The 24142-nt window shown below is 43.5% G+C and overlaps 1 protein-coding gene across 1 annotated transcript in view; it reads right to left on the bottom strand.

Moving 5' to 3' along the window:
- Positions 1 to 18469, bottom strand: part of Emb (embigin) — a gene marked incomplete at its 5' end in the record, with an annotated part of 40355 nt that extends 21886 nt beyond the window's left edge. The window contains 1 exon segment of the mRNA XM_005392729.2: positions 18380 to 18469. Coding sequence (XP_005392786.2) covers positions 18380 to 18469 — 90 coding nt within the window.
- Between the last annotated feature and the right edge of the window lie 5673 nt (positions 18470 to 24142).

The following is a 24142-nucleotide window of genomic DNA, read 5'->3' as shown; positions in this document are numbered from 1 at the left end:
GGAGTGCGCCACCACGCCCTGCTAAGGCTGTAATATTTATCACCTTGAATCTTGAAATCTCAGTAGCTAGACAGGGTGGCACAGGGGAGAAAGCACAGTGTGCTCTGACAGTTGGGAACCTCCAAGGGCAAACGAGGAAGTGGGAGGAGAATGGGACAGGACGGCTGCTTTAACTCTTTGCGGTAAATACTGTTGGCAGTTATCACAAGGGTTTTACGTACAGCAGGGATTGTACTGATACACTACGTTCTGTCACTGTCTTTTGAAGAACTTCTGGAAGCTAAAGATACAGACGTAAAACAGAATTACAGAAGCATGTTGTAGTTCTGAGTAGTAATTCAGCTCTAAACATCAGTGTGAACTCATGTGTTATATCTTAAAAGAAAAACATACATACACACATATACATACATACATACACACATACATATTGAGTGGGCCCAGAATACACCAATAAGATATAAAAATAAGGGGGTTTGAAAAGAGGTCTCAGCCAGGTGTCTAGTTGAGCAAGAGACTCTTTGTCTTTTCATTCTTCTGTTTTAATCCTCAGGCCCCAACAATGTCAGACTCCACATACACGCGAGCGCGCACACGTGTGCGTTTCCCTGAGGGCAGATGAATAATGTCAGGTATAATTCTGACCTGTGGTTTAAATAAAAGAACCAGGCATGAACCTAGACAGTAACTGTATCTGCCCAACCAAAAAGTAGACCTGCCCTTTATGGACTTTCAGCAAATAAAAAGTAATTGTATAAAGAATGAATGTAATACAGTGTTGCCGTAGGCAGCTGACAGTGATAAAAACATTACAGGTAGTCAGATTAAGGCTGGCCCTCAAAGAAGCCAGTGCAAAAGAATGAAATACCTTCAACTGTGGAAGAGACAGCCACCTCCCCTGGGGGCCAGACCTCAAGACAAAAGGTCCAACAGATGCACCTACGCACTTCCCTACGGATGGACATGAGGGATTCATATTCTAAGTAGGTCTCTATCACCTTGAGAAAGCCAGGAAGAGTCACTAACGCAACCTCCTACAGGAAAAGCCCTGTTCTGTATCCATGCCTGCTTGCTACATGACTTGCCTCCCCATTTGATCCCAATTTAATCAATTTTACCTGAGCAATTCTACTTGTAATCTTATCAGTCAACCATCATTTTGTCCCAGCTCATGCCCACCTGGTGGTTTTTTTCCCACCTTGGACCTGCCTTACATCGTGGATTTGCTCTATAAAATCCCTAGAAAAGGTAAGGTCCCTGGCACCACATATCTCTTTCGGACAGAAGCTTTCTTTCCCCTAACCTCCGCTGTTCCTAAAATTCTTCGATTTTAGGGAACACGAACTCATACCAGGCATCTAGCAGGTTGGGAGTTTCTTTCCCCTATATCAGGGTCAATACCTGGTGAATCAGGTACCTCACTGTTTAGTTTCAAACCCTGCAGTCGCCCCAAGAACAGAACTACATGCCTGTGGAGGAGGGACACTCTACCCCCTCTGGAAGTGATCTTCTTTTACAAAATGAAGGAAGAGGTAGAGTGCTGAAACTAAGTCCAATTCCCAGTTTACAGGAAATAAAGAGAACGGAAGAGTACGTTATAAATGCTATTCCAAGAGACCAATCAACAAAATCTACACTGTTGGAAAATAATGAGATAAATGATCAGGCTTTTTTCCACAGATAAATTAAAAATGGAGTCCACCCACATTTCAGAAATTTGAACACGATACTTTTAAAAAGTCCTTTTTAAAGAAGCAAAACTAAGCCGTGATAGTTACAGATGTAATATTTATTATGAGGGCGAGTGTCTTCGCCAACATCAGAACTGTGCTAGCTAGGAGTCATGTCTGGGAGGCAGCACCGCATTTCCTAAACGAACACTCCGCGTCCTTACTTAGACATTCTTAGCAAGTACAGACCCAAAATAGAGCCTGGAAGAGAAGCACAGCCTAAGTGAAATGTCTCACCGCTTTTAATTACATTCAAAACTTCACAAAATGCTTTCTTAAGCACTGACAAGATGCGAAGTTTGCAAACAGAAGCAGGGCCTGTGGGAAGTGCTTTGTGAGCAGACGCTTGAAATAGCTGCTGGTGTCACTGCAAAAGTGCTGAATGGAATTTTACACTCAAAAAGCACAAAAGGAAAGCTCCGTATGGAAAGAGCTTAATACGTAAATTGTAGGAAAGGTTAAGTAAAAGTAAAACGGAAGGAATTCACACATGTCAGTGTTTGCGGAGTGGGGCCCACGTGCCAGAAATTTCCTGGAAATTAGTAATGGCAGAAAATCTTCCCAGGTCAGGTATATTTGCTCCTGAAATCACACTTTCTGTAAAACTTCCTTGCTTCAGATTTGGCTCTCGATTGCCCTTAAAACTCAGTTCTCTCAGTCAGCTCTCCCCCTTCTCCAAAATCTACATCGTTAGTCAATTTCTTCAAAGAATGAGCCGTCTGGTCCTGTCCTCACAGGCCCACTCCGATCTGCTGTGGCAACCCGACTACTCGAACAGTGGTCTACCTGCGCAGTAACTTGAAGAGCCTCTTTGTGGCTTGTGTTTAACCTGCAGTGTCTCTGGAGCATCAGACAATGCCAGGGGATACCCAATCCTTGAAATTTCCTTTATGTCTACTTCACCACCTTCATAAATTTTAAACGTTTTTGCTAGGCACACCATAGTCTTCCTATTATATACACAGCTAAGTTAGGAAGTTACAAGCAGTCAGGCAGGGACAGACCCCCAGGAGTCTGCAAAGATGGGACACACTGCACCTGTGGGGGGAGTGCGCTGGTGAGGGCGGGATCTCAAGACAAAAGATGAAACAATGCACCCACCTACCTCCCCTAAGGATAAACAGCAGTGATTGATATTCTAAATAGGTATCCAGCACCTGGGGAAAGCCAGGAAGAACCACTCACCCAACCCCCTACAGGAAGAGCCCCTGTTCTGTTCCAGGCACACTTGCTACGTGACTCGCTTCCCCACTGGAGCCCCATTTAATCAGTATTAGCTGAGCAAGTATACTCATAAGCTTAGTGGTTGACCACAGTTCTGTCCCATCTCATGCACTTGTCCTTTCCAATTGGATCCATGTTACCTTAGTATCTGGTTATAGTTTTTCCCACCTTGGGCCCACCTCACTGGGTTTTGCTCTATAAAATTCCCTTGAAAGAGAAAGGTCCTACTCAGAAGGTGCTTTCTTTTCCCAGTAAGTAAGATTCTGCTCTTAACCTCTGCTTTTCCTCGAATTCTTCAGTTTTAGACAACACAAACTCGTACCAGAGACCTAGCAGGTAGGGAATCTCTTTCTCCTGTTAGCGTTCTAACTACTCCTTACACAGGTGTTCCTGCAGCTTTTGCTCTCTCCGGCCTCCTCCTTTGACACTCTCCCCTGCGAGGCTTGATGTCTACAGCACGTCTCCCAGTGTCCAGCAAGCACCCAGACCTGGACATCCCCCAGGCACTTCAAACTTAGTTTCTATTCCAGGAAGACCTACGCCTCCTTACCCTCCCTGGTCCCCAACACGGACTCAGGTGTAGAGCACTCAGCTGATTTTGTAGTAGCTTAGCGAAAGTAGGCGAGCAGAGAAGCCTTAGAGTTCAAATGGAAGTGTTAGGCAACAAATGTAAAAGACAACAGCCACCCAGGTTAGGAACGAAGGTGAGCAGCTAAAGCAAAGCTTGGAGATCCAAAAGTAAACCCAAGAACAAAGGATAAAGGCTGTGCCGAGAACAGATAAAGGCTCTTCCCTGGGGAAGAAGGGAAGGACTCTTCTGCAGGGCATCAGAGGGCATCAATAGTTCCTTTCTATCTCTGCACCTAGGCTTTAAAGGGCCTGGACAGCAAGATAACCAGTTTGTTTTCCCAATCTTTTTATCACCATTGCATCCCACTTCAAGCAAGCCCCGGGGCTTCTTTATTAAGGCTGAGGCAGAGAAAGAATGATTGGACTTCTGCTCAGAGTCCCCTTGCTGGAATTCTCACCAAGAGCTTTTTTCTTATTCTTTCTCATCAACATGCTCCTAAATTCTTCCTATGGCCCTCAAATTTATTCTTCTATTTTATGCCACAACTCGGATTTATACAAAATTAACTCTTTCAGAAACCGATTCAATTTCATCTCTAGAATGAAAATGTGTCCAGTTCTCACCCATCTTCCTGACTGAAAGTCTTCGTTACCCTTTACCAGGACCACATAGATGATATCATCATTTTTCTTCCTCCATGTTTTTAGTGGGTTCTTGTTGTTGCTGTTTGGTAACAACACCAAAGCAAAACTGTGGTTCCAAAAGCAAAATTGAGTCAGGCGTGGTAGCCCACACCTGAAATCCCAGCACTTGGGAGGCTGAGGCAGGAGAATCACTGAGTTCAAGGTCAGCCTGGGCTACATAAGTAAGTAAGTTCAAGGACAGTCTGTACTACACAGTGAGACCCTGTCTCAAAAAAAAATTACATTTTCACATAAAAGCTCTCTGACATTATTTAAACTGCAACACAACCTTTGTTAGTGGCAGGCCATTCCAATCCTGTTATTTCAACATCATCTCCTGCGATATTTCTACAGCTTGCTTGCTTTCCTGCCGGTAAATTACAACATCATAAACACACAGAAAGTGCGACCCTTCACATTAAAATGTTTTGTAGTTGGCCAACAAATTAATGTGACCTTAGCAATGCTTCAGCTTTCCTAACACTGCCCAGCTGTCACACATCTCTGCTGTTTTAAAGTTTCACACCACCCATAATACATACATTTCTAAGAATAGAAATTTGTTCAGTTGCTGAAATATACTGTACAAAAATTCTTAAAACCATGTAGCAATTTGTATCTGTCTAAACACTGTTTTGTCTTTTTTGAGAGGAGTCTCACTAGGGTGAGCTCAGGCTGGCTGTTAACTCACTATGTAGCCCAGACTGGACTCAAACTCTCAGTGATCTCTCTGCCTCAGCCTCCCCAGTGCTGGGAGTAAAAGACATGAACTACCACGCCCAGCTGAATGCTGTTATTTTTTTCCATAACTAAAATTTTTAAATTCTAACCAGGCATAGTAGTACATGCCTTTAATCCCAGCACTTGGGAGGCTGAGGCAGGAGGATCATTGCAAGTTTGAAACCAGCCTGGGCTACAAAGTGAGCTCAAGGCCAGCCTGAACTGCACAGCGAGACTCTGTCTCAAAAAGACAAAAAAAAAAGAAAAGAAAAGTGTAGAGAGTCTTACTAAAAAGAGGTTAAGTCCACTGCAACATAGGGAACTGACAACTGGGACACAGGATACCAAATCAGCAATAAAAAAAATAAACACTGTGGCTTTTCTACACACCAATAATAAACTAGCTGAAAACTAGGAAAACAAGTCCATCCTCAACAGCTTCAAAAAAATAAAAAAATGGCACACACCTATAAATGCCAGCACTCAGGAGGGCGGAGGCCAGCCTGGGCTACATAGTGAGTTCAAAGCCAGTCTAAACTACATAGTGAGACCCTGTCTCAAAACAACAACAATACTAAAGATAATACTACTACTAATAATAATAGGATCAATCTAACTAAGGAGATGAAAGACTGGTACAATGACAACTGTAGAACCCGGAGGAAAGACACTGAAGACCCTAAAGGATGGAAAGGTTTCTCACCGTCATGCACAAGCAGAATTCATATCGTTAAAGTGACCATATTAGCAAAAGCATTCCACAGATTTAAAGCAAAACCCCATGAAAATTACAATTACACCCTTCACAGAACTAGAAAAAACATCCTAAAACGCCTCTAGAACGCATAACCCAAACAGCCAAGAGAATCTTAAGCAAAAAGAGCAAGACTGAAGGGATCACAATTCCTGACTTGAAATTACCCTACACAGCCAGCCCCACGGGTAGCACATCGTGGTGCCCGCACAAAAATGTTTATGTAGAGCAGTGAAAGAAAGGTACGAAACAAACCCACACAACCACAGCCGTCTGACTTTTGACAAAGATGCCAAAAACACGCTTGGAGACAAGACAGCCTCTTTAACATCTGGGCTGAGAACACTGGATACTCGCAGGCAGAAGACTGAAACTAGATCCCTGCGTCTCATCCTGCAAGGAAATCAATTTTATTCCAGGCACTGAAGCTAAGAGTCATCCAGTGTCCAGGGAACCTGGTTCTCAGCTTTCCCCTCAACTCTGCCAGCCAAAACCCATTCAATAAATTATTTCCTCCTTGTGTGCGTGAACCAACGCACACACAGCTTTCAAAATTTACAATGGAAATTTCAACTGACCCCGCTTACCCATCGTGATGAATATTCCACAGGACTGACATCATTTGGTGCTCACAGAAACCCAGAACTTACGCTAACACTTGGTTGTCAGAATAAACTGAGAGGTGACAATCATCACAGGCGTCCAGCCCTCAGGAAGCCGATGACTGTACCGGGCCTGCAAGGCGGCAGCAGGGCAGGATCGGGCCAGCAGCCCCCCAGCCCGCCTCCTCTACTGGCCTGAGGGTGCTCAGATTCTGCTCTTTTCCCATCTCCTTTGCATTTCAGGCTGCACACCTCCAATTCTCTAACTTTAGCTTTCTCTACCTTGATTTCCATCAAGCTTACTTTCTTCTACTCACTTTGAATCACTTTGCAAAGCTTCACAGGCAAGCGTCTTATCAGTACATTCCCCAATGAATTATTCAAATTCTGAAACAGGTTATTCTATTGGCTTTTTAAGTTATTTTTAGCAGCAAAAGTGTTTTAGAAATAAGTCAAGGGAAACAAGCAGAAATCGACACACACTGTATAAAAATGACGGCCTTGTGGCCACAAGCAGTGCGGACAGAGCGGGGCAGGTGGCATTCGAGGCCGGCTGCACCCGTCCCGCAACTTCTCTCCCCGCCAGGGTGCAGCACATGGAACGAAGAGTTTTAAAAGAACTGTGTTTCATCAAAAAGGAGGTAAACAGAGGCCTGAAAAGCCGCCAACGCAGGGGCAGTGCTTGGAAACGCCCAGCGTCCACGGAGCGCATGGCACACTGCCTTGTAATGAGCAGTACGGAGATCTGGGCTGGACACTTAGGCCTATGCCCATGGTTCAGGGCTCATGCTATCAGCTTCAGAGATGCTGAAGACCAAGCTGTCCCCGTGTGCTCCCGAAGACTCTGACTCTCCAGGCTGGGAATGCATATTAGCACAGCCCCAGTGCCCGCCAAGGCAGGGCAGCGCCGGCACTCCGCTAACTCTGCTTTTCCACTCACTCTTACCACACACGCTGCGTGTGCCTCCCTGCCCTCGACGCTGTTGGGCAGTACCCTGTTTAATCTGTTCACTTATGTATTCACTGCCTCCCTGCACCAGAGAGAGCATGAGCAGTAAAATACCGGAGAAAAGACAATAGAAAGATATCTGCCCTATTCACCATGGCAGTCCAGGTTTTCAACACATTTTTTTGTTGAACCTATTTGAATAAATTTTTTGTCAAATCCATTTGCATAATACAAGAGGCACCAGAATATAGTATGTAAAATACTGAGTCATTCCTCCAGACAGATAAAGTACCTTGCCTTAGACTGTAGTTTCAAGCTTATTAAAACTTTGCCTCTGGGCTGGGGATTTAGCTCAGCGGCCCAGCGCCTGCCTGGCAAGCGCGAGGTCGTGAGTTCAACTCCTGGTACCAGAAAAAAAAACAAAAAAAATTTAAAAATAAAAAAAAAAATAAAACTTTGCCTCTGAAAATATATAAGTAACTCTAGACAAGAGCTATTTAAAGAGCTATGCAGGAAATATGTAAGTTCTTGTCTCACATTGATTTATTCATCATCCAAAACAAATTTCTTTACTACTATTATATGTTGCCTGTGACAGAGGTGAATTAAAAGTTGTTCTTGCTAGCAGGGAACATAAATTCAAACATAAATATAATTAAGGTGAACTGTAGTAGACGCTCTCAATCAAATGAGATCTTAGAAAACAAGTGACAGTATTGGAAAAACATTTAGTTCTCAAAATAATCTGTGATTCGGTTAAGAATCAGTTGAAATCCAAAGGATACTTTTTAGGGAACTTTATTTTAAAATTTGTAGCAGGGCGTAGTGGCCCACACCTGTAATCCCTGTACTCTGGACACTGATACAAGAGGATCTTGTGAACTCAAGGCCAGCCTGAACTGCAAAGTGAGACCCTGCCTTAAAAAATACAAAAATAAATAAATAATAAAATGAAATAAAATAAAATAAAATAAAGCTGGGCGTGGTGGCTCATGTCTGTAATCCCAGCACTCAGGGAGCTGAGGCAAGAGGATCTCTGTGAGCTTAAGGTCAGCCTCGGCTACTAAGTGGGTTCAAGGCCAGCCTGAAGTGCATAGTGAAACCTTGTCTCAAAAAGACAATAAATAAATAAATAAATAAAATTTCTGGCAAGAGTTCAACAGAAAAATCTATTTTAAAAAAATTACAGATAAGAATATTAATATATTAATAAGAAACATCAAGAAATTAATGGAATAGGAATACTAACATATTGATGAGAAAAATCAAGAAATTAAAGGAATAAAACATGCAAAATTTTTCAAACTGTGAGCTAAAACTAACTGGTGAAATTAATTTAGGGGCCAGGGACACAATACAATGGCACAGTGCCTGCCTGGCAAGCATGAGGTCCTAAATTCAACTTCCAGGGCCAAAGAAAAAAAAAGAAAAGAAAATTAATGTAGTAGTTATAATCAAAATTATGTTCTAGCCAGGCATGGTGGTGGACACCTATAATCCCAGCACTCAGGTGGCTGAAACAGGATCACCTCAGAGTTCAAGGCCATCCTGTCTCTAAAAGGATAGGGAGTAATATTTGCAACTTCTATAAGCAAGTTACAGATACAATCAGTATCTAAATAAAAAAACTGGTAAAGAATATCAACAGATACCACATAACACATGGAAGCAAAAGCATGACCAACTCCAAAATGCAAATTAAAAGAACAATGGTAAAAGTTTTCACTTGCTAGCAAAGACCAAAGTCCAATAATGTCAAGCGCTAGTTAGGATGTAGGGAACACTATACTCAGATATGTGGGAGGGGGAAGGTGTGATCCATTGAGATATTTAGATCTGAGACTGTTTTCCAAGGGTTCGGTTATCTTTTACTCATCAATCATGTCTAAAAATATTAAATGAAGATTTCCGGAAATTAACAATGCATAAGGTTTAAACTGGGTGCCACTCTAGTAGCATGATGAAATCCTGACATCATCCCACTCTGCCTTCCAGAGACCTGATTCCTCCTTCTGTCCAGCGTATCCACACTGTGTTCACTACCTGCCTGTTAAGCACTTCCCAGCTGCCTTAGTTATGCCATCAATTGTCACGGTACATCAAAGTGATTGCCTCAGGTAACTTTATTTTTCATAATAATGGCCCCAAAAGGCAAGAATAGTAATACTGGCAATTCAGGCTAAGCCCAGAGAAGGCTTCCTTTAACTATCTCACATTATCACAAGAAGGGTGAGTACAACACACCCAGCTATTTTGAGCCAGGCACAATGGAGAAAAGGTGGTCAGGCAGGAGTAGGCCCTCAAGGGAGTCAGTACAGAGGATAAGAACGCACTGCATCTGCTGCAGGCCAGGCCTCAAGATAAAGCTGGAATGACCAACCCTACTACCCATCCCAGGGGATAAGATCAGTCATCCAGGTGATGACCAGAACCTCCTTGATCCATCTCTTCCTAAAGATATTTGTTCTTTTCCCTGTACGCTTGCTACACGACCTGCTCCTCCACTGGCTCAACATTACCTAAGTGGCTACACTTGTAATCTCATAGTTACTTGATCACAGTTCTGACTCATGTTGTACCCACCTCGTGATTTTGCTCTATAAAACTTTGAGAGGTAGGCTCATTGGCAGCCCAGTTTCTGGTCCCCTTCTGCCAGTCTGGAGTTCTCTATCAAAGTTTTCCTGTTCTTAACCTCCACTGCTCCTTAGAATGCATTCTCTGACTTTGGGGAACACTTAACTTGGCATATCTGACATCTAGCAGGTTGGGAGTTACATTATTCCTCTTATATCACCAGGATTCCCCTGGAAACCGAAATCCACAGATAAGCAAGTCCCTGACACAAAATATGGCAGCCAGGCATGGTGGTGCATGCCATTAAGTCCAGCACTTGGGAGGCTGAGGCAGGACGATTGCTGGGGACTTCAAGGCCAACATGGGCTACACAGTGAGTTCAAAGCTAGCCTGAAGTGCACACCGAGACACTGTCTCAAAAAGACAGGCACATAACCTACACATATCCTCCTGCATTCCGTAAGTTGCCTCTAGGTCACTTATCATCCCTAATATGTTAATTCTGTGTAAAAAGTTATTATACTGTACTGTTTAGGAGATGATGACAAAAATAAAATGCTGTATAGGTTCTGTGGTTTTTTTAGTATTTTTAATCCATAGCTGATTGATTCAAAACCCATGGACACAGACTGACTGTACATACACAGTTCAATACGACCTGTGGTTCTGGGCATCCACTGGGTCTTGAACCCCCTGATAAAGTAGAGGGCTACTGTATGTCTGCATGTATATTTGAAGACAATCTATATAGTATGCATGGTAGTAAATACAAAAGCATTATGATAATTTCTATGGACACACAGCGCAGGAAGAAACACTCTGAACTGAGGTGAGTGTGGAACAGAGGACACGGAGCACACAAACGGTGGGTCGCAAGGGGGCCCTGACTTCTGCCAAGTTTCTCTCCAGTTCTTGGCTCTTTTTCAAACCTGCTTGGTCTTTTCTGTAGTGGAAGGTTCCCCTCCCGTGTTTCTCCTGCTCTGATTGCTTCTTCTGGGTCCCTGCCTAGGATCTTCGCAGCAGGACGCTCTGCTACTGTGTGTCGCTCAGTGTGGACTTCTTCCACTCCACGCGGGGCAGCACCACCTGCCAGGGTGGTCTGTGTGCTGTGCCTCAGGCGGGCGCCTCCCATGTAAGGCAAGTAGCTAAACCCCCTTGAGGGCAGGCCCATGCCTTTGAATAATCAGAAGCATCTTTAGGGGGCTTTTGCAGGGTTCTATCACATTTATAATCAGTTTTGCTTTTAGTTTACACATAATGCTGAGAGTCTCTCAAGGCAAAGAGATCAATTTGTCTCTTCATAGGGTCAGCTGAATTTTTTCCAACCTAAGTCAGACCTTCCACTGTATTTGTAGCCTAAAAAGGATCAGCTTTCTGGAGGCTCTCAGGTCCTACTCCTCTGCGTGCACAGACTCAGCTTTGTTTTTATGTCTCTGTGCCCTTTAAGACTCAAGTACCCTGGCCACAGACACAGAGAAACCTAACACAACATCAGTTCACAGGCACGACGCCTGGTCAGCGTCAGTCAGTGGGAACTGTCTTTATGTTCTTGTGTACACAGTTCCATGTTTAAAAGAAGATTTACTCTATTTATATTATGTATAGGTATTGCAAGAAGATTTTTAAATTCCTGACCAGGGATATAGCTCGGCAGCACAGGGCCTGCCTGGCAAGAACAAGGTCCGAAGTTTGAGTCCCAGTACCAAAAAAAAAAAAAAAAAAAGTTCAATTGCTAAATTCTTGACTACAATTTTGGAAATAATGCCTTAGTATTTTATTTATTTATTTTTTTTTGGTTTTGGTTTTTCTCCAGTACCAGGAACCGAACTCACGACCTTGCACATGCCAGGCAGGCGCTTTTGCCGCTGAGCTAAATTCCCAGCCCCATGCCTTAGTATTTTAATAAGCAAACTAAGTTTTATTTATATAATTAAAGTTAATAAAAATACATATATATGTGAGAAAAATACTTCTCTATAGGAGCTTATTGAAGATGTGACTTTCCTTTTTTTTTTGTCTTTCTGAGACAAGGTCTCCCTGTGCAGTTCAGGCTGGCCTTGAGCTCACTTTGTAGCCCAGGGTAGTCTCACACTCGCAAGATCCTCCTGCCTCAGCCTCCCCAGTGCTGACATTACAGGCGTGCGCCTCCATGTCCAGTGAAGATGTGACTTTCAACTTGATTCCCAAAGACAGGGAGGATCTGAACACCAGCAGGAAGGAAGGAAGGGGTGGGATTATAATGCATCAGGGTTGGCTGTCTCTCTTATGCCATACTCTGTGCCTGAAAACACCGTCTCTAGCTTTCTGGTAAGATAATTTATTAAATGTTAATAGCCCCGTGGTTATTAAATTCTTTCTTCCTGGGATGGACCGGAGACAGTTACGGGGCGACACACTCTGGAATACTGATGTCCTCTCAAAGGTTCGAGTGTTGGAGGCTTGCTCCCAGGGTGGAGGTACCAAGATGATACAGTCTCTAAGAGGGGGAGCCCGGTGAGGGGTCCTTAAGTCACTGAGGCCCTGTCCAAGAGATTAGCTGGGAAAGGCGAGTTCTGAGAGTGGTTAATAGAGAACTGTTCCTCCAGCGCGCTCTGCCTCCTGCTCTGTGATGCAACGCTTCCTCCCCAGTGCAAGCCATCATCTGTCATGGCAGCCAGGCAAGAGCCCGTGCCATACGGTTTAGACTTGGAGTCTCTGTAACTGTGACCTCTTTTTTCCTAAGCAAATTGTTTCTGGTATTTCATGATAATAAAAATACTCCCAGGAACAGGGCAGGGTGAAGAGTGGAGAAACACCCTCTGAGTTTTGGTGTCCAGATGCTAGAATACAGTAACATGAGGAAGAGAAGGAGGGACGCGGGTCCCTAGGACCCCGCAAGGATCTGGAGTGAGAACTGAAGCCCAGAGGGAACGACAAAGAGAGACGGCAGGCAGCGCTTCTCCCTGAGCCCTGACTCACTGCGTGGGAGATGCGACTCTGGACTGCAGATGTACAGTGACGGCTGGCAAGCCCAGACGCCTCCACGGAGACGCACACCAGTGGAACAGAGCAGGGGAGACAGGTGGCTGCAGTGGCGGGTTACTTGGGTTCAGACAACCCACAGGACTGAGTGACCAGCAGTAGCCATCTCGGAGAGGGGCCAACTGAGCTCAGAAACCACAGCAGTTGTGGGCTGGCTCCATCTAGTGGATAAGAAGGGAACCAAGATCAAATCCGCAGGAGGCACACAGATTGTTTCAGGCTGAACAAATCGGGTTACAATCTCACAACCAGAAACCAGCCTGAACTGCAGTGAACTAAACAAAGGTCCATGCTTGCTGGACTACCCATCACTTTGCAGTACATCTACACCTGGCTTGCTGGGACTAATCAGTGTGGATGTAAGGCTCTGTCTGCCCACTGTATCAGTGAGAGCGGAGCTTTATTTTCTCTTGTTTTTGTTTTGTATTTTCTTGATTGTTTTGTTCCAATGAGTGTGAACACTGTTTCTAGCTTTTCTGTTGTTTTTCTTTCTTCCTTTTCTTTCCCTCTTGTCTTTACCAGTTTCCCACAGTTTGCATAATCTTCCTTTGTCCCCTAGCCTTGCTTCTAATCTCTTCCTCTTCCTCTGTTTCTCTATTTTTCCCCCAACACCTTTTAAATTTTCTCCCCTGAGGGTATAATCACCATAGAGGACAGATTTACTGTATAAAATTTTCTGGTTCATTTTTAGATTTTGTTATATAACCACAAGTCTAGTTCATATGGTTAAAGGTGGCAAATTAATAGTTACCACAGTTTGTCATCTTCTAGGCTGTGTGTGAAACTATTGCTACTGCTGATTATACCACTTTGGCCAAAGTGACATAATTGTTCTAACCAGCTGTTCTTCCTGGTATAAAGACTGAGATTATCAAAAAGTCATAAAAAATAATATAGGCCAGTGGAAAAGAAGCAGGAGCTATGCCAAATAGGCAGCAACTTCTCATCCCCAATAAATTAAAGTGGTAGGATCTTGCAACAGACTCAAAACCCAAAAGCCATCTACACTTGGAAGACATATCTGAGAAGTAGTCATTTCCTAAAGGTTCTAAACACTAGCGATAAAACTACTAGACATAAGCAATCTATGAGCGCTGACCTCTGAATTAAGCTAAAAAAGAATAGGAAATAAGAAGACAAGCACGATGCAACTCCCAACTTCCAGCTCACTAAAGGCAAATCCAGGAGGTAAGGACAAAAAAGTCATATCAGAAATAATTTCTCGTAACTACACAGATTGGGACCATAACGCAAGAGCTGCTTGGTGACTGTAGAGCAGAAATACATTAAAAAAAAAAGAAGAGCTTAGGAAAACCATGGAAACCATGAATGCCCAACATAGGAAAAAAATGGAATCCATGACAGTCAAACAGATATCCAGGAGATTCAAAATTCCATTAAAAGTATACACAGCAGAAGGAGTCAATGTGAGGATGGAATATCAGATATAGAAGACAGAGCTGGGCGTGGTGGCACATGCCTGTAATCCCAACACTCGGGAGGCTGAGGCAGGAGGATCCTTGCAAGTTCAAGGCCAGCCTGAGCTACAAAGTGAGCTCAAGGCCAGCCTGAACTGCATAGTGAGACTGTCTCAAAAAGACAAAAAAAAGACAGGACTGCACTTAGCAATCATGAAATGAAAGATTTCTTAAAAAGAGCAAGGAACATGAAAAAGCTCAATCTAACTGCTCCTAGGTATGCAAAGAATAACAAACATTGATCAGAGTCAATGAAAGAGCAGGAGATAGCACAAATGACAAAAACATCTGTTCACGGAAATAATGACAGAAAATTTCCCAAACACGGAAAAAAAAAATTGACATATGTAGATAAATGAGGCATATGGAACTCCAATTAGGCATGGTCAAAAAACCACAAAAATTCCACATCAAGGCATACAAGAGTCAAGATTCCCAAAATTCAACACAAGAAGAGAATACTAAAAGCTGTTAAGAGAAAAGAAACAAGTCACCTAGAAAGGACAGCCTCTCAGGACCATTGCAGACTTCAACACAAACCCTCAAGAGTCAAGGAGAACTCTGAGTAAAGTATTTAAAGTCCTAAAGGAACATAACCTCCTTTTTTCTTGCCCTCTCTTTCTTTGTCCCTTTTGAACTCCTGCCTCAGGCTGCCAGAGAGCTGGAACTACAGGCATGTGCTACCAGGCTGGGTTTCTTTTGGGTTTGAATATATCAAATAGGCAGCCTCCTGTGTAAAGTTCTTGACATGCCATTGCCCTTTTTTTTTTTCATTGCCCTTGTCTTAATTACTCTTTCCCCTTCTTTGTTTTACTCCTACTTAGCTTTCAAATCCCAATTCAAAGGCTGAGGGTGTGGCTTAATGGTATAATGCTTGCCTAGCATGTACAAGGCCCTGAGTTCAATCCCCAAGACCACCAAAAAAAAAAAATCCCAGTTCTATTCTCACTTCCTCAAGAAAGCATTTCCCAGTCCTCCAAATTAAGTCAACTTCCACTGTCCAGTTTCCAAAACACTCCTTTACTGAGTCACAGTACGCAGCAATTCCTCTTATCAAGTGTATCATTATGGGGAATGCAAATCCCAAGAACACTGAGATATGCTTCACAGTCATATGGCTGCCACCAAAACAGAAAAACTGAGTGCTGACAAACACTAGGGGGAGAGGGGTTGGAACCCTTCCACAGTGCTGGTGGGAATGTAAATTGGTACACCCACTTAGTAAAAAAGTATAGAGGGTCCTCAAAACACTAAACAGTGATACCATTTGATCCAGCTATTATACCACTCCTTGGAATCTACCCAGAGGAATAAGTATACTACAGGATACTTGCATATCCATGTGTACTGAGACATAATTCACAATAACCAAGATACAGAGCCAGCCTAGGTGTCCACCAACAGATGAACGGATAAGCTGGGCATGGTGGCACCTGTAATCCCAGGAGGATCACTGAGTTTGAGACCAGCCTGGGCTACAAAGTGAGCCCAAGGCCAGCCTGCACTTCATAGTAAAACCTTGTCTCAAAAGACAAAAAAAAAAAAGAAGATGAATGGATAAAAGAAAACTGTGATATATGTAGTACCCCACTATCACAAATATATCAATTAGACAAAAAAAAAAAAAAAATCAGTAATGTAATATTAGAACTGTACCAAACTTTTGAACAAATGAACTTAGCAGATGTTTACAGGGCATTCCACCCCACAACATTAGAACACACATTCTTCTGAGTTCCAAAGGAGATGACCTACTAGCTCATAGAACATGCTTAAGTAAATGCAAAGGAAATGAAATTATCCCATGCATATTATCAGGACTGAGTGCAATGAAATTGGAAATCGAACACAAAAGAAAGCATAAGAACTTCATAAACACATAGAAATTAAATAATGCCCTGCTGAACAACCAAGGGGTCACAGATGAAATTAAAGAAGACAATAAACAGTTTCTGCAATTAAACAATAATGTCAATAAAACACACCAGAACTTATGGGGTGCAATGAGAGCAGTCCTACAAGGGAAATTAATAGCTGAGAATGCTCACATCAGCAAAAGAGAGCTAGCTCAAATAAACAACCTAATATTGAACCTCAAACTTCTAGAAAAAGAACTAGTCTAGCCCAAAGCTCATACAAGGAAAAATTATAAAGATAAGAGCAGAAATTAATGCAATGAAGACTAAGAAAAAAATAAAAAGAATCAATGAAGTTGGTTCTTTGAAAGATTAAATAAAACTGATAAAATCTTAGCCAATTTTATCAAAGAAAAAGGGGAAAGAAACTACTTAATCCTTGTAATTAGGAATGAAAAGGGTGAAATCACAACAGACCCCACAGGAATCCAGATGATCAATACCTACTTTTAGAACCTGTACTCTAATAAAATGGAAAATGCAGAAGAAATGGACAGACACATAAATAATATGAATTACCAAAATGGAATCAAGAAAACATAAAAATTCTAAATAAACCAGTATCAGTCAACGAAATTGAAATAATTAAAAACCCACCAAGAAAGAAAAGCCCAGGCCCTGACGCATTTACTGCTGAAATCTACAGGAAATTTAGAGAAGTCCTAATAATACCAATACTCCTCAACCTCTTCAATAAAATCGAAAGGGAAGCAATACTCCCAAATTCATGCCTGGAGGCAAGTACTACTCTGATACCAAAACCAGCGAAGGATCCAAATAAGAACTACAGGCTAGTCTTCCCAATGAACACAGACACAGAAATCCTTAACAACGTGCAGGCTAACAGAATGCAGCAAATCATCAAGAAGATTATACAGCGTGACCATGTAGGATTCATCCCAGGGATGCAAGGATGGTTCAACATGTGTAAAATCAATAAATGTAACACACCATATGAACAAAAAACATGATCATCTCAAAAGATGCAGAAGTTATTGACAAAGTCCAGCACCCACTGCGATAAAACCCTACAGAAAAATGGAATAGATGATCTTCCTCTCAATCTGACAAAAGCCATTTCCAACAAACCAGTAGCCAATATCATATTAAATGAACAAAAACCAAAAGTTTTCACTCTAAAATTAGAACAAGGATGTCTACTGTCACTACTCTTATTCAATATAGTTCTGGAAACATCAGCCAGAGCAATTATTTTTTTTTCAGCCAGGAATCAAACTCAGGACCTTGCACTTGCCAGGGAGGTGGCCTGTGCCACTGAACTATATCCCCAGCCCCTAGCCAGGGCAATTAGACAAAAGAAAGAAATAAAAGGAATAAGGGTAAAGGATGAGCTAATGATAGAGGACCCCAAAAATTCCACCAAGAGACTTCTAGATTTAAGAACAAAATTTAGTAGCACAGATGGATAGAAGTCAACACTCAAAAATCAATAGCATTCTTGTACACAGTAATAAATTCACTAAAATAGAAATCTAAAATTACACTACAAAGCTACCATGTTAAAATAGTATGCTATTGGCAGAAAAACCAGACCTGAGGATCAACAGTACAGACTGGAAGATGTAGAAACAACTCCGTACACACTCAGCCACCTTACCTTTGACAAAAGGGCCAGACACCTCCACTGAAAGAAAGATCGCCTCTTTAACAAATGGTACTAGAAAAACTGGTCAAACATTAAAACTAGACCCATGTCTCCTGCCATGCACTAAACTAAAATCAAAAGATCAAAGATCTAAATATGGAAACAGAAACACTAAATCTGCTGGATGAGAGAATACCTAGAACACTCAAAGGACATCAGTGTAAGGAAAGGCTTTATGAATCTCATAAAGTGCCCCGATCTCAAAGGAACTATCACAAAAACCAACAACTGGACCCTCTCAGGTCTCCTCCTTCGAAGGAATCTCTCTTAGCCCAGGGAGCTCTGGAGTAGCGCCCTCCTCCTCTCCGAGCCTGGGCACACAGCGCTTACTGTAGCAGTCTCCTGTGCTGGTTTTATGTAAGTTACTGGTATGATTCTCACACCAGACCATAGACAGGGGTTGGTATTTGATGAGACAAAAAACAGTGGCTTAGTTTCAAAAAAAAAACACGTATTTTAGCATCATAGTATTTGGAATATGATACATTTACCAGGCAGTGTTATGTTATGCCTCTCCAAGGAAAGGTTAGAATAGTTTGTCATCGGTCCTTCTCCAACAGGTGAACTTGTAAAAGGTGACTCTGTAAGAGAAAGAAAATGAGATTACACATCCCCGCCAGGACTAAAACAACTATCTAAAAGCCAGTTGGCAACAGCTAAAATGCTAGTGTGTGCCTTAATAAAAGATAATTTTCCGGTTGGGTGTGGTGGTGCATGCCCGTAACCCCAGCACTTAGGAGGCTGAGGCAGGAGGATTGCTGTGAGTTCGAGGACAGCCTGGGCTACAAAGTGAACTCATGGCCAGCCTGATCCTGCCTCAAAAAGAAAAAAAAAAAAAAAAATTCCAGGAACTTCTCAATGCCTTATATAGTCCAAAGATACTCAAGAGTATACTGGATCACCAAATGTGACCAAATTGCTGACTTTTTTTTCCTATGTTATTTCCCTACAAATTTCTGATTTTTGCCAGGCATGGTGGCACACATCTGTAACCCCAGCACTCAGGAGGTTGAGGCAGGAAAATCGCCCATAAGTTTGAGGCCAGCCTAGGCTACAAAGTGAGCTCAAGTTCAGCCTGCATTACATAGTGAGGCCCTATCTCCAAAGGAAAAAAAAAAATTCTGATTTTCTTCTTCAATAAACTTCAGTGTTTTTATTCTACAATTAGATTCTTTACAAAACAATAAAAGAGAAGCTAAGGTAGGCATGGTGGCACACACCTGTAACCCCAACACTCGCCTATAATCCCAACACTCAGGAGGCTGACGCAGGAGGATCCTTGTGAGTTCGAGACCAGCCTGGGCTACAAAGTGAGCTCACAGCCAGCCTGAACTGCACAGTGAGACCCTGTCTCAAAAAGCTAAGAAAAAAAAAAAACATAAAAGAGAAAGTGACCAGAAGAGAAAGCTAGAAAGAGGCAAAGGGAAAACAAAGAGGGGTGAAGGGAGCTATAATACAGGGGACAAGAAAACAAGCAAAGCCAAACGCTTTTGCCAGTGGTGCAGAGCAAATGAGATGACAGTGCATCGTGTTCTGCCCGTGCCCACAGCCGAGCACTTCCTGTGCGCAGCCACTTCCCCTTGCCTCCTGCCACTTCTCTTTCTGAAAATTCTCATGTTCTCCCTGTTCATAAGCCAGTTTTTGTCTTTTGTTTTTATACTACTTACTGCTCCTCTGACAGGGCACCAGACCCTAACCCTCCCAAAAGCAAACCCAACTCCATCAGCCAAGTCAGGGAGGGAAAAGGACTTATTACTGTAAAATGCATTACAAGTGCATTTTAAAAATCTGCCGTCTGATACAAATTAAATCTGAAACTTTTTGGTTGCACTTAAAATACTACTACTCTGTTCACAAAGTTATTCCTAGTGCAAGAGTAGATTTCCAGGCCTTTTCTTTTTTTTTTTTTTTTTTTTTTTGTGTTTTTGAGACAGGATCTTGCTATGCAGCTCAGGCTGGCCTTGAGCTCACTCTGTAGCCCAGGCTGTTTTTGAACTTGCAATGATCCTCCTGCCTCCAGCCTCCTGAGTGCTGAGATTACAGCTGAGATTGCAGGCGTGCACCACCACGCCCAGCTTCCAGTCTTTTTCTTAAAGGGATGACTGTTGACTGCCTTTGTTGCTTTGGCTTTTTTGCATGGTTTTTACAACCCTAACAGAAACTTGTCCCTCACAGAACAGAACTCTATTGTAGGCTGTTTTCCAAAGGGTTAATCACCTCTAATACAGCTTTGGAAGCTGCAGCGCACTTTCTCATAATACAGCATTTTAAAACAGCTCCAATCACTCCATCTCTGACACTGATTACAAAGAAAAGTATGTGCTGAGTTTCTCACTGGGCTGTAAGAAATAGAAAACCTGTCCGCCAGGGATGGTGGTGCACACTGTAATCCCAGCACTTGAGAGGCTGAGGCAGAAGGATCTCCATGGGTTCCAGGCCAAGCTGGGGTACATAGCAAGACCCTGTCCCACACCAAAAAAAATCCATATCCATTAGTCTTTCATTTATATTCATGTTTATCTTCAGATCTTCTCTCCCTCAACACACACACACAGCTAAAAGGTTTCCACCAAAATTCTTTCCATAATGAAAAAGTTTTTCCATTCCTAGTCATAGCCCATTTAAATAATTGAAGAAAAAATATCTCACGAAGATTAATTAAGGGACGTACCACTCACCCACTCACTCACAAATAGGAAGCCAAGAGGGAGTGGGCGGAACGGAAAAAACTGGCCTGTGTCACCTGCTCTAGGAAGTCTGTGAAACAGGAGCTTTGCCACCTCTGCCTCCATGCTAGGGGGCCGCCTTGCTCGGGCCAGCTTACGTGGAATCAGTACTTAGGGGAGTTCTCACCCGCTCCCTCACTCCTGAACAAGTCCATAACTCTTTCGTGTGTCCAGCAGCATTTATTTTTATTCACACTATCACTGATAAAAGAATGGTATAAATGAAACAGCAAAATGCTACCATTCTCATTCTAATGTCACTTCAACAAGGGAACACACAAAGGACCTGACACACGCTGGATGTTGATAACGAGTAGAAGGCTTCATGGATCCTAGCAGGAGCTGCGTGGGTCCTCAATGACTCTGGGGAGTCATTACGATGTCGGAGGAGCCCTCATCACGGTACTGCCCCCAGCCCGTGTATTTATACAAGCGGCAGAGTATGCTGCGGAAGGTGAGGGCCAACTCTGACAGCAGGGTAAGGTGAAGGCAGTGCCAGGGAGAGCAGCAGAAGCGGGGCTATGTTTCTTCTGCTCACCACCAGGACCAGTTATGAAGAACCCGTCTAGGAGCTACGCTAGTACAAGGAGAGGAAAGGGGTCTAAGCTTTGCTTGGGCAAAATCTAAGCTTAAAGCATTTGAAGGAATAGGAAAGGGGGGAAAAAATGGGTTAATTCCAGGGTATACCAGGTGTTCTGGCCACTTCGAATTGCCAGTTCATGTATTATAATTACCGCCAGACACCCACACATTGACACTACTTGCACTTCACACTCTCCTCAAAGCATTCATCTTCATCTCTCTCCACTTTCCACTGAACAAGCGCCAAGTGCTGCAGAACACATACAACTATTGTGATGTGTGCTCCGGAAAAACTATCTTTAAGAAGCAACATACAGGAGTGCAAGGCTAGCCTGGGCTACACAGTGAGTTGTGGATCAGCCTGAACCACATGGTGAGGGCCTGGGTCAAAAAACAGCAACAACAACAACAACAAAGCAGCAATATATACAAAGACCTGAGAAGGGCAGGAGGTGCTGGAGTAGTAAGAGTGAGCAGTTGTATCTATCCGGACAAGACTTTTTTTTTTTAATTCAAAAAAGCAAGAATGTAAACTTTACTGCGTAAGTAGGACGCTGGCAGGAAGAAGAAACTAGCAGGAGATTCCGGCAGATGTGGTTTGAAGGGTTCCAGGAAAGTATCCGGCCGAGTCACAAGAAGAAGAATAAAATCCGGGCTGCAGACATAGCTCAGCGGCACAAGCGCCTGCCTGGCAAGTGCAAGGTCCCGAGTCCAGTTCTCGGTACCAAAATAAAATAAAACGGACAGGCAGGAATTTGGATCCTAGCCCAAGTTTTGCCGGTTACTTGTGGTTTCAAAATGGGATACGCCCATTCAATATTTTGATGACAGCATTTCTCCACCATAACATTCATTTCATGGGAGAAAAAGGGTCAGTGGAGTTATACAAATATCAGGTGATGGTGCCAAGGTCCGTGCCCAGTCACCCTAATCACCTCTCTTAATCAGCGCTTCACACATGGTACGTGGCCTTTACAGCGCTACCCAACGCAAACACACACTGCAGGCCAGAACTCCACGGCAGGCCGTGCTCTGAAGGGTTAACCACCCCTACAGCAGCTGTGGAAGCGGGGTGCAGTTCCTTCTCAGACAATATCTTACAACGTGCTTCAATCATTCCCTAACTACAAAGTAAATTTTACACCTGGCATTCTTTTACAGATAGCGGTAAAACGGCAGAGAGTAACACCCACTAGTTGTTCCAGACGTTAAAAATTTGTTTTCTTGTAACCCCAGCACTCAGGAGGCTGAGGCAGGAGGATCATTGCCAGTTCAAGGCCAGCCTGGGCTACAAAGTGAGCTCAAAGCCAGCCTGAACTGCATAGCGAGATCCTGTCTCAAAAAGACCAAAAAAAAGATGCTGCCCTCATGATCCATGGCCCTAAGACATTACTGTATGTTTCCTACAAAAGAAATACCATGACACCATCACAATCCGGAGTGAAGATCAGGGAACTAACGTTCATGTTACCAGCACATCTCCAAACTCCAGCCGAGTCTCCCTGTCATGTGCTTTTCAGCCAGTGCTCCAGCTCAGAGTCACACGCTGCCATCAGCTGCCATGTCTCCCCGTCCCCTTCCCTCTGGAATTCCACTGAGCGCCCCTGACTTTGTGACCTTGGCACGTAGGAAAGTCTAACAGAGTTCTGTCCTCAAGCGTGCTAAGACCTGGGCTAGGCACTTCGCGGCAGAGCCTCCAGAGAGACGGCTGTGCCCTTCTCACTGTGTCCTATCAATACTGTTTGCATCTTGATGACTTTTCACTTCCACTGTGTGATCGAAGTGGTGTTTCTCAGCCTTCTCCACTGCAGAACAGAACAATTTCCCCTCTGCCTTCGGAACAATTTTGTGAACTTATTTTGAAACTACGCAACTCTTTGTGCCTTGACATTCCATCAATTAATGAATTTCTAGCTGTAAGCACTCAGCAACTACTACATGATTCAGTTGGTTATACTCCATTAGGGTCACTACTAATTCTGACGCTCAGTTGTCCTGGATCTGTCCGAGGGAACCCTTCACGCTGCCCGTGTCCTTTTCACATGAGCCGTCATTCTTTTGAATATTTCTTGCCTTCTGGCACAAAAGCTCCCAGGTTTACTTATTTCTTCCCCACCTCAGCCTCTGAAATCACTCACACTGCCCAGAAGTCCTGGTTACTATTAGTAAAGAATGGTACTTGATTGCAAAATATGGACACTGAGCACACTCATTTCATGAGAAAAACGACTTTCTCCATCTCACTGGACAGAGCTGTGACACAAACCCTCATACACACCTGTGACACATGTATGTAGTATGCATGGCAGACACACATTCTGACAGACACATGTGTGGGCACAAGCACAGAGGGGAATTACAGTCCTGAATTCCCTGACACTGCCCGCGCTCTAATTCCAGGGTGTTCTTATTCCTTCTTCTCGAGTGACCCAGTATCCCTGACAGATTAATTACTGATTGGATTATGCACAACTAATCCTGTCACCACATCTGGCCCCTGGTCGTCCTGCTCACCTGCCCGGCCCTCACTCCTGCCCCACTCTGCTCTGCCTGTCTGACGGCCCTGCGGACACCCCTGTGGCCTGGGGGCTGGGCCCCTGTGCCGGGCCACCCTGCACAGCCCTGCTCCCCGGTGCCACCTGCACCCACCCAATGAGGATGCCTCCCACCCCCACCCCCACCGGCTAAGGAGCAGAGCATCTGGGGAAGATGGAAGAAGACGAGCAAGAGAAAGTCCGCTGAACACACAGCTCCGTAACACATAGAAGGAATTTAACAACATAATGAAATTTTAATTTTGATGATAAATTTAGGGTAAAAATGCTAGTGCCTCCGAAATATTGCTGCTAAGGGTAAGCTCAAGGCAACCCACTAGGGACCCCTCCTGTCTCTCAGGAGCTACTCCTAAGTCCCCATTCTGATTCCACATGTGGATACCCCAATACT

Source organism: Chinchilla lanigera, unplaced genomic scaffold (genome assembly GCF_000276665.1).
Source record: "Chinchilla lanigera isolate Chin_1 unplaced genomic scaffold, ChiLan1.0 scaffold00045, whole genome shotgun sequence".
Lineage (NCBI taxonomy): Eukaryota > Metazoa > Chordata > Mammalia > Rodentia > Chinchillidae > Chinchilla > Chinchilla lanigera.
This window is presented reverse-complemented; position numbering and strand designations above follow the sequence as displayed.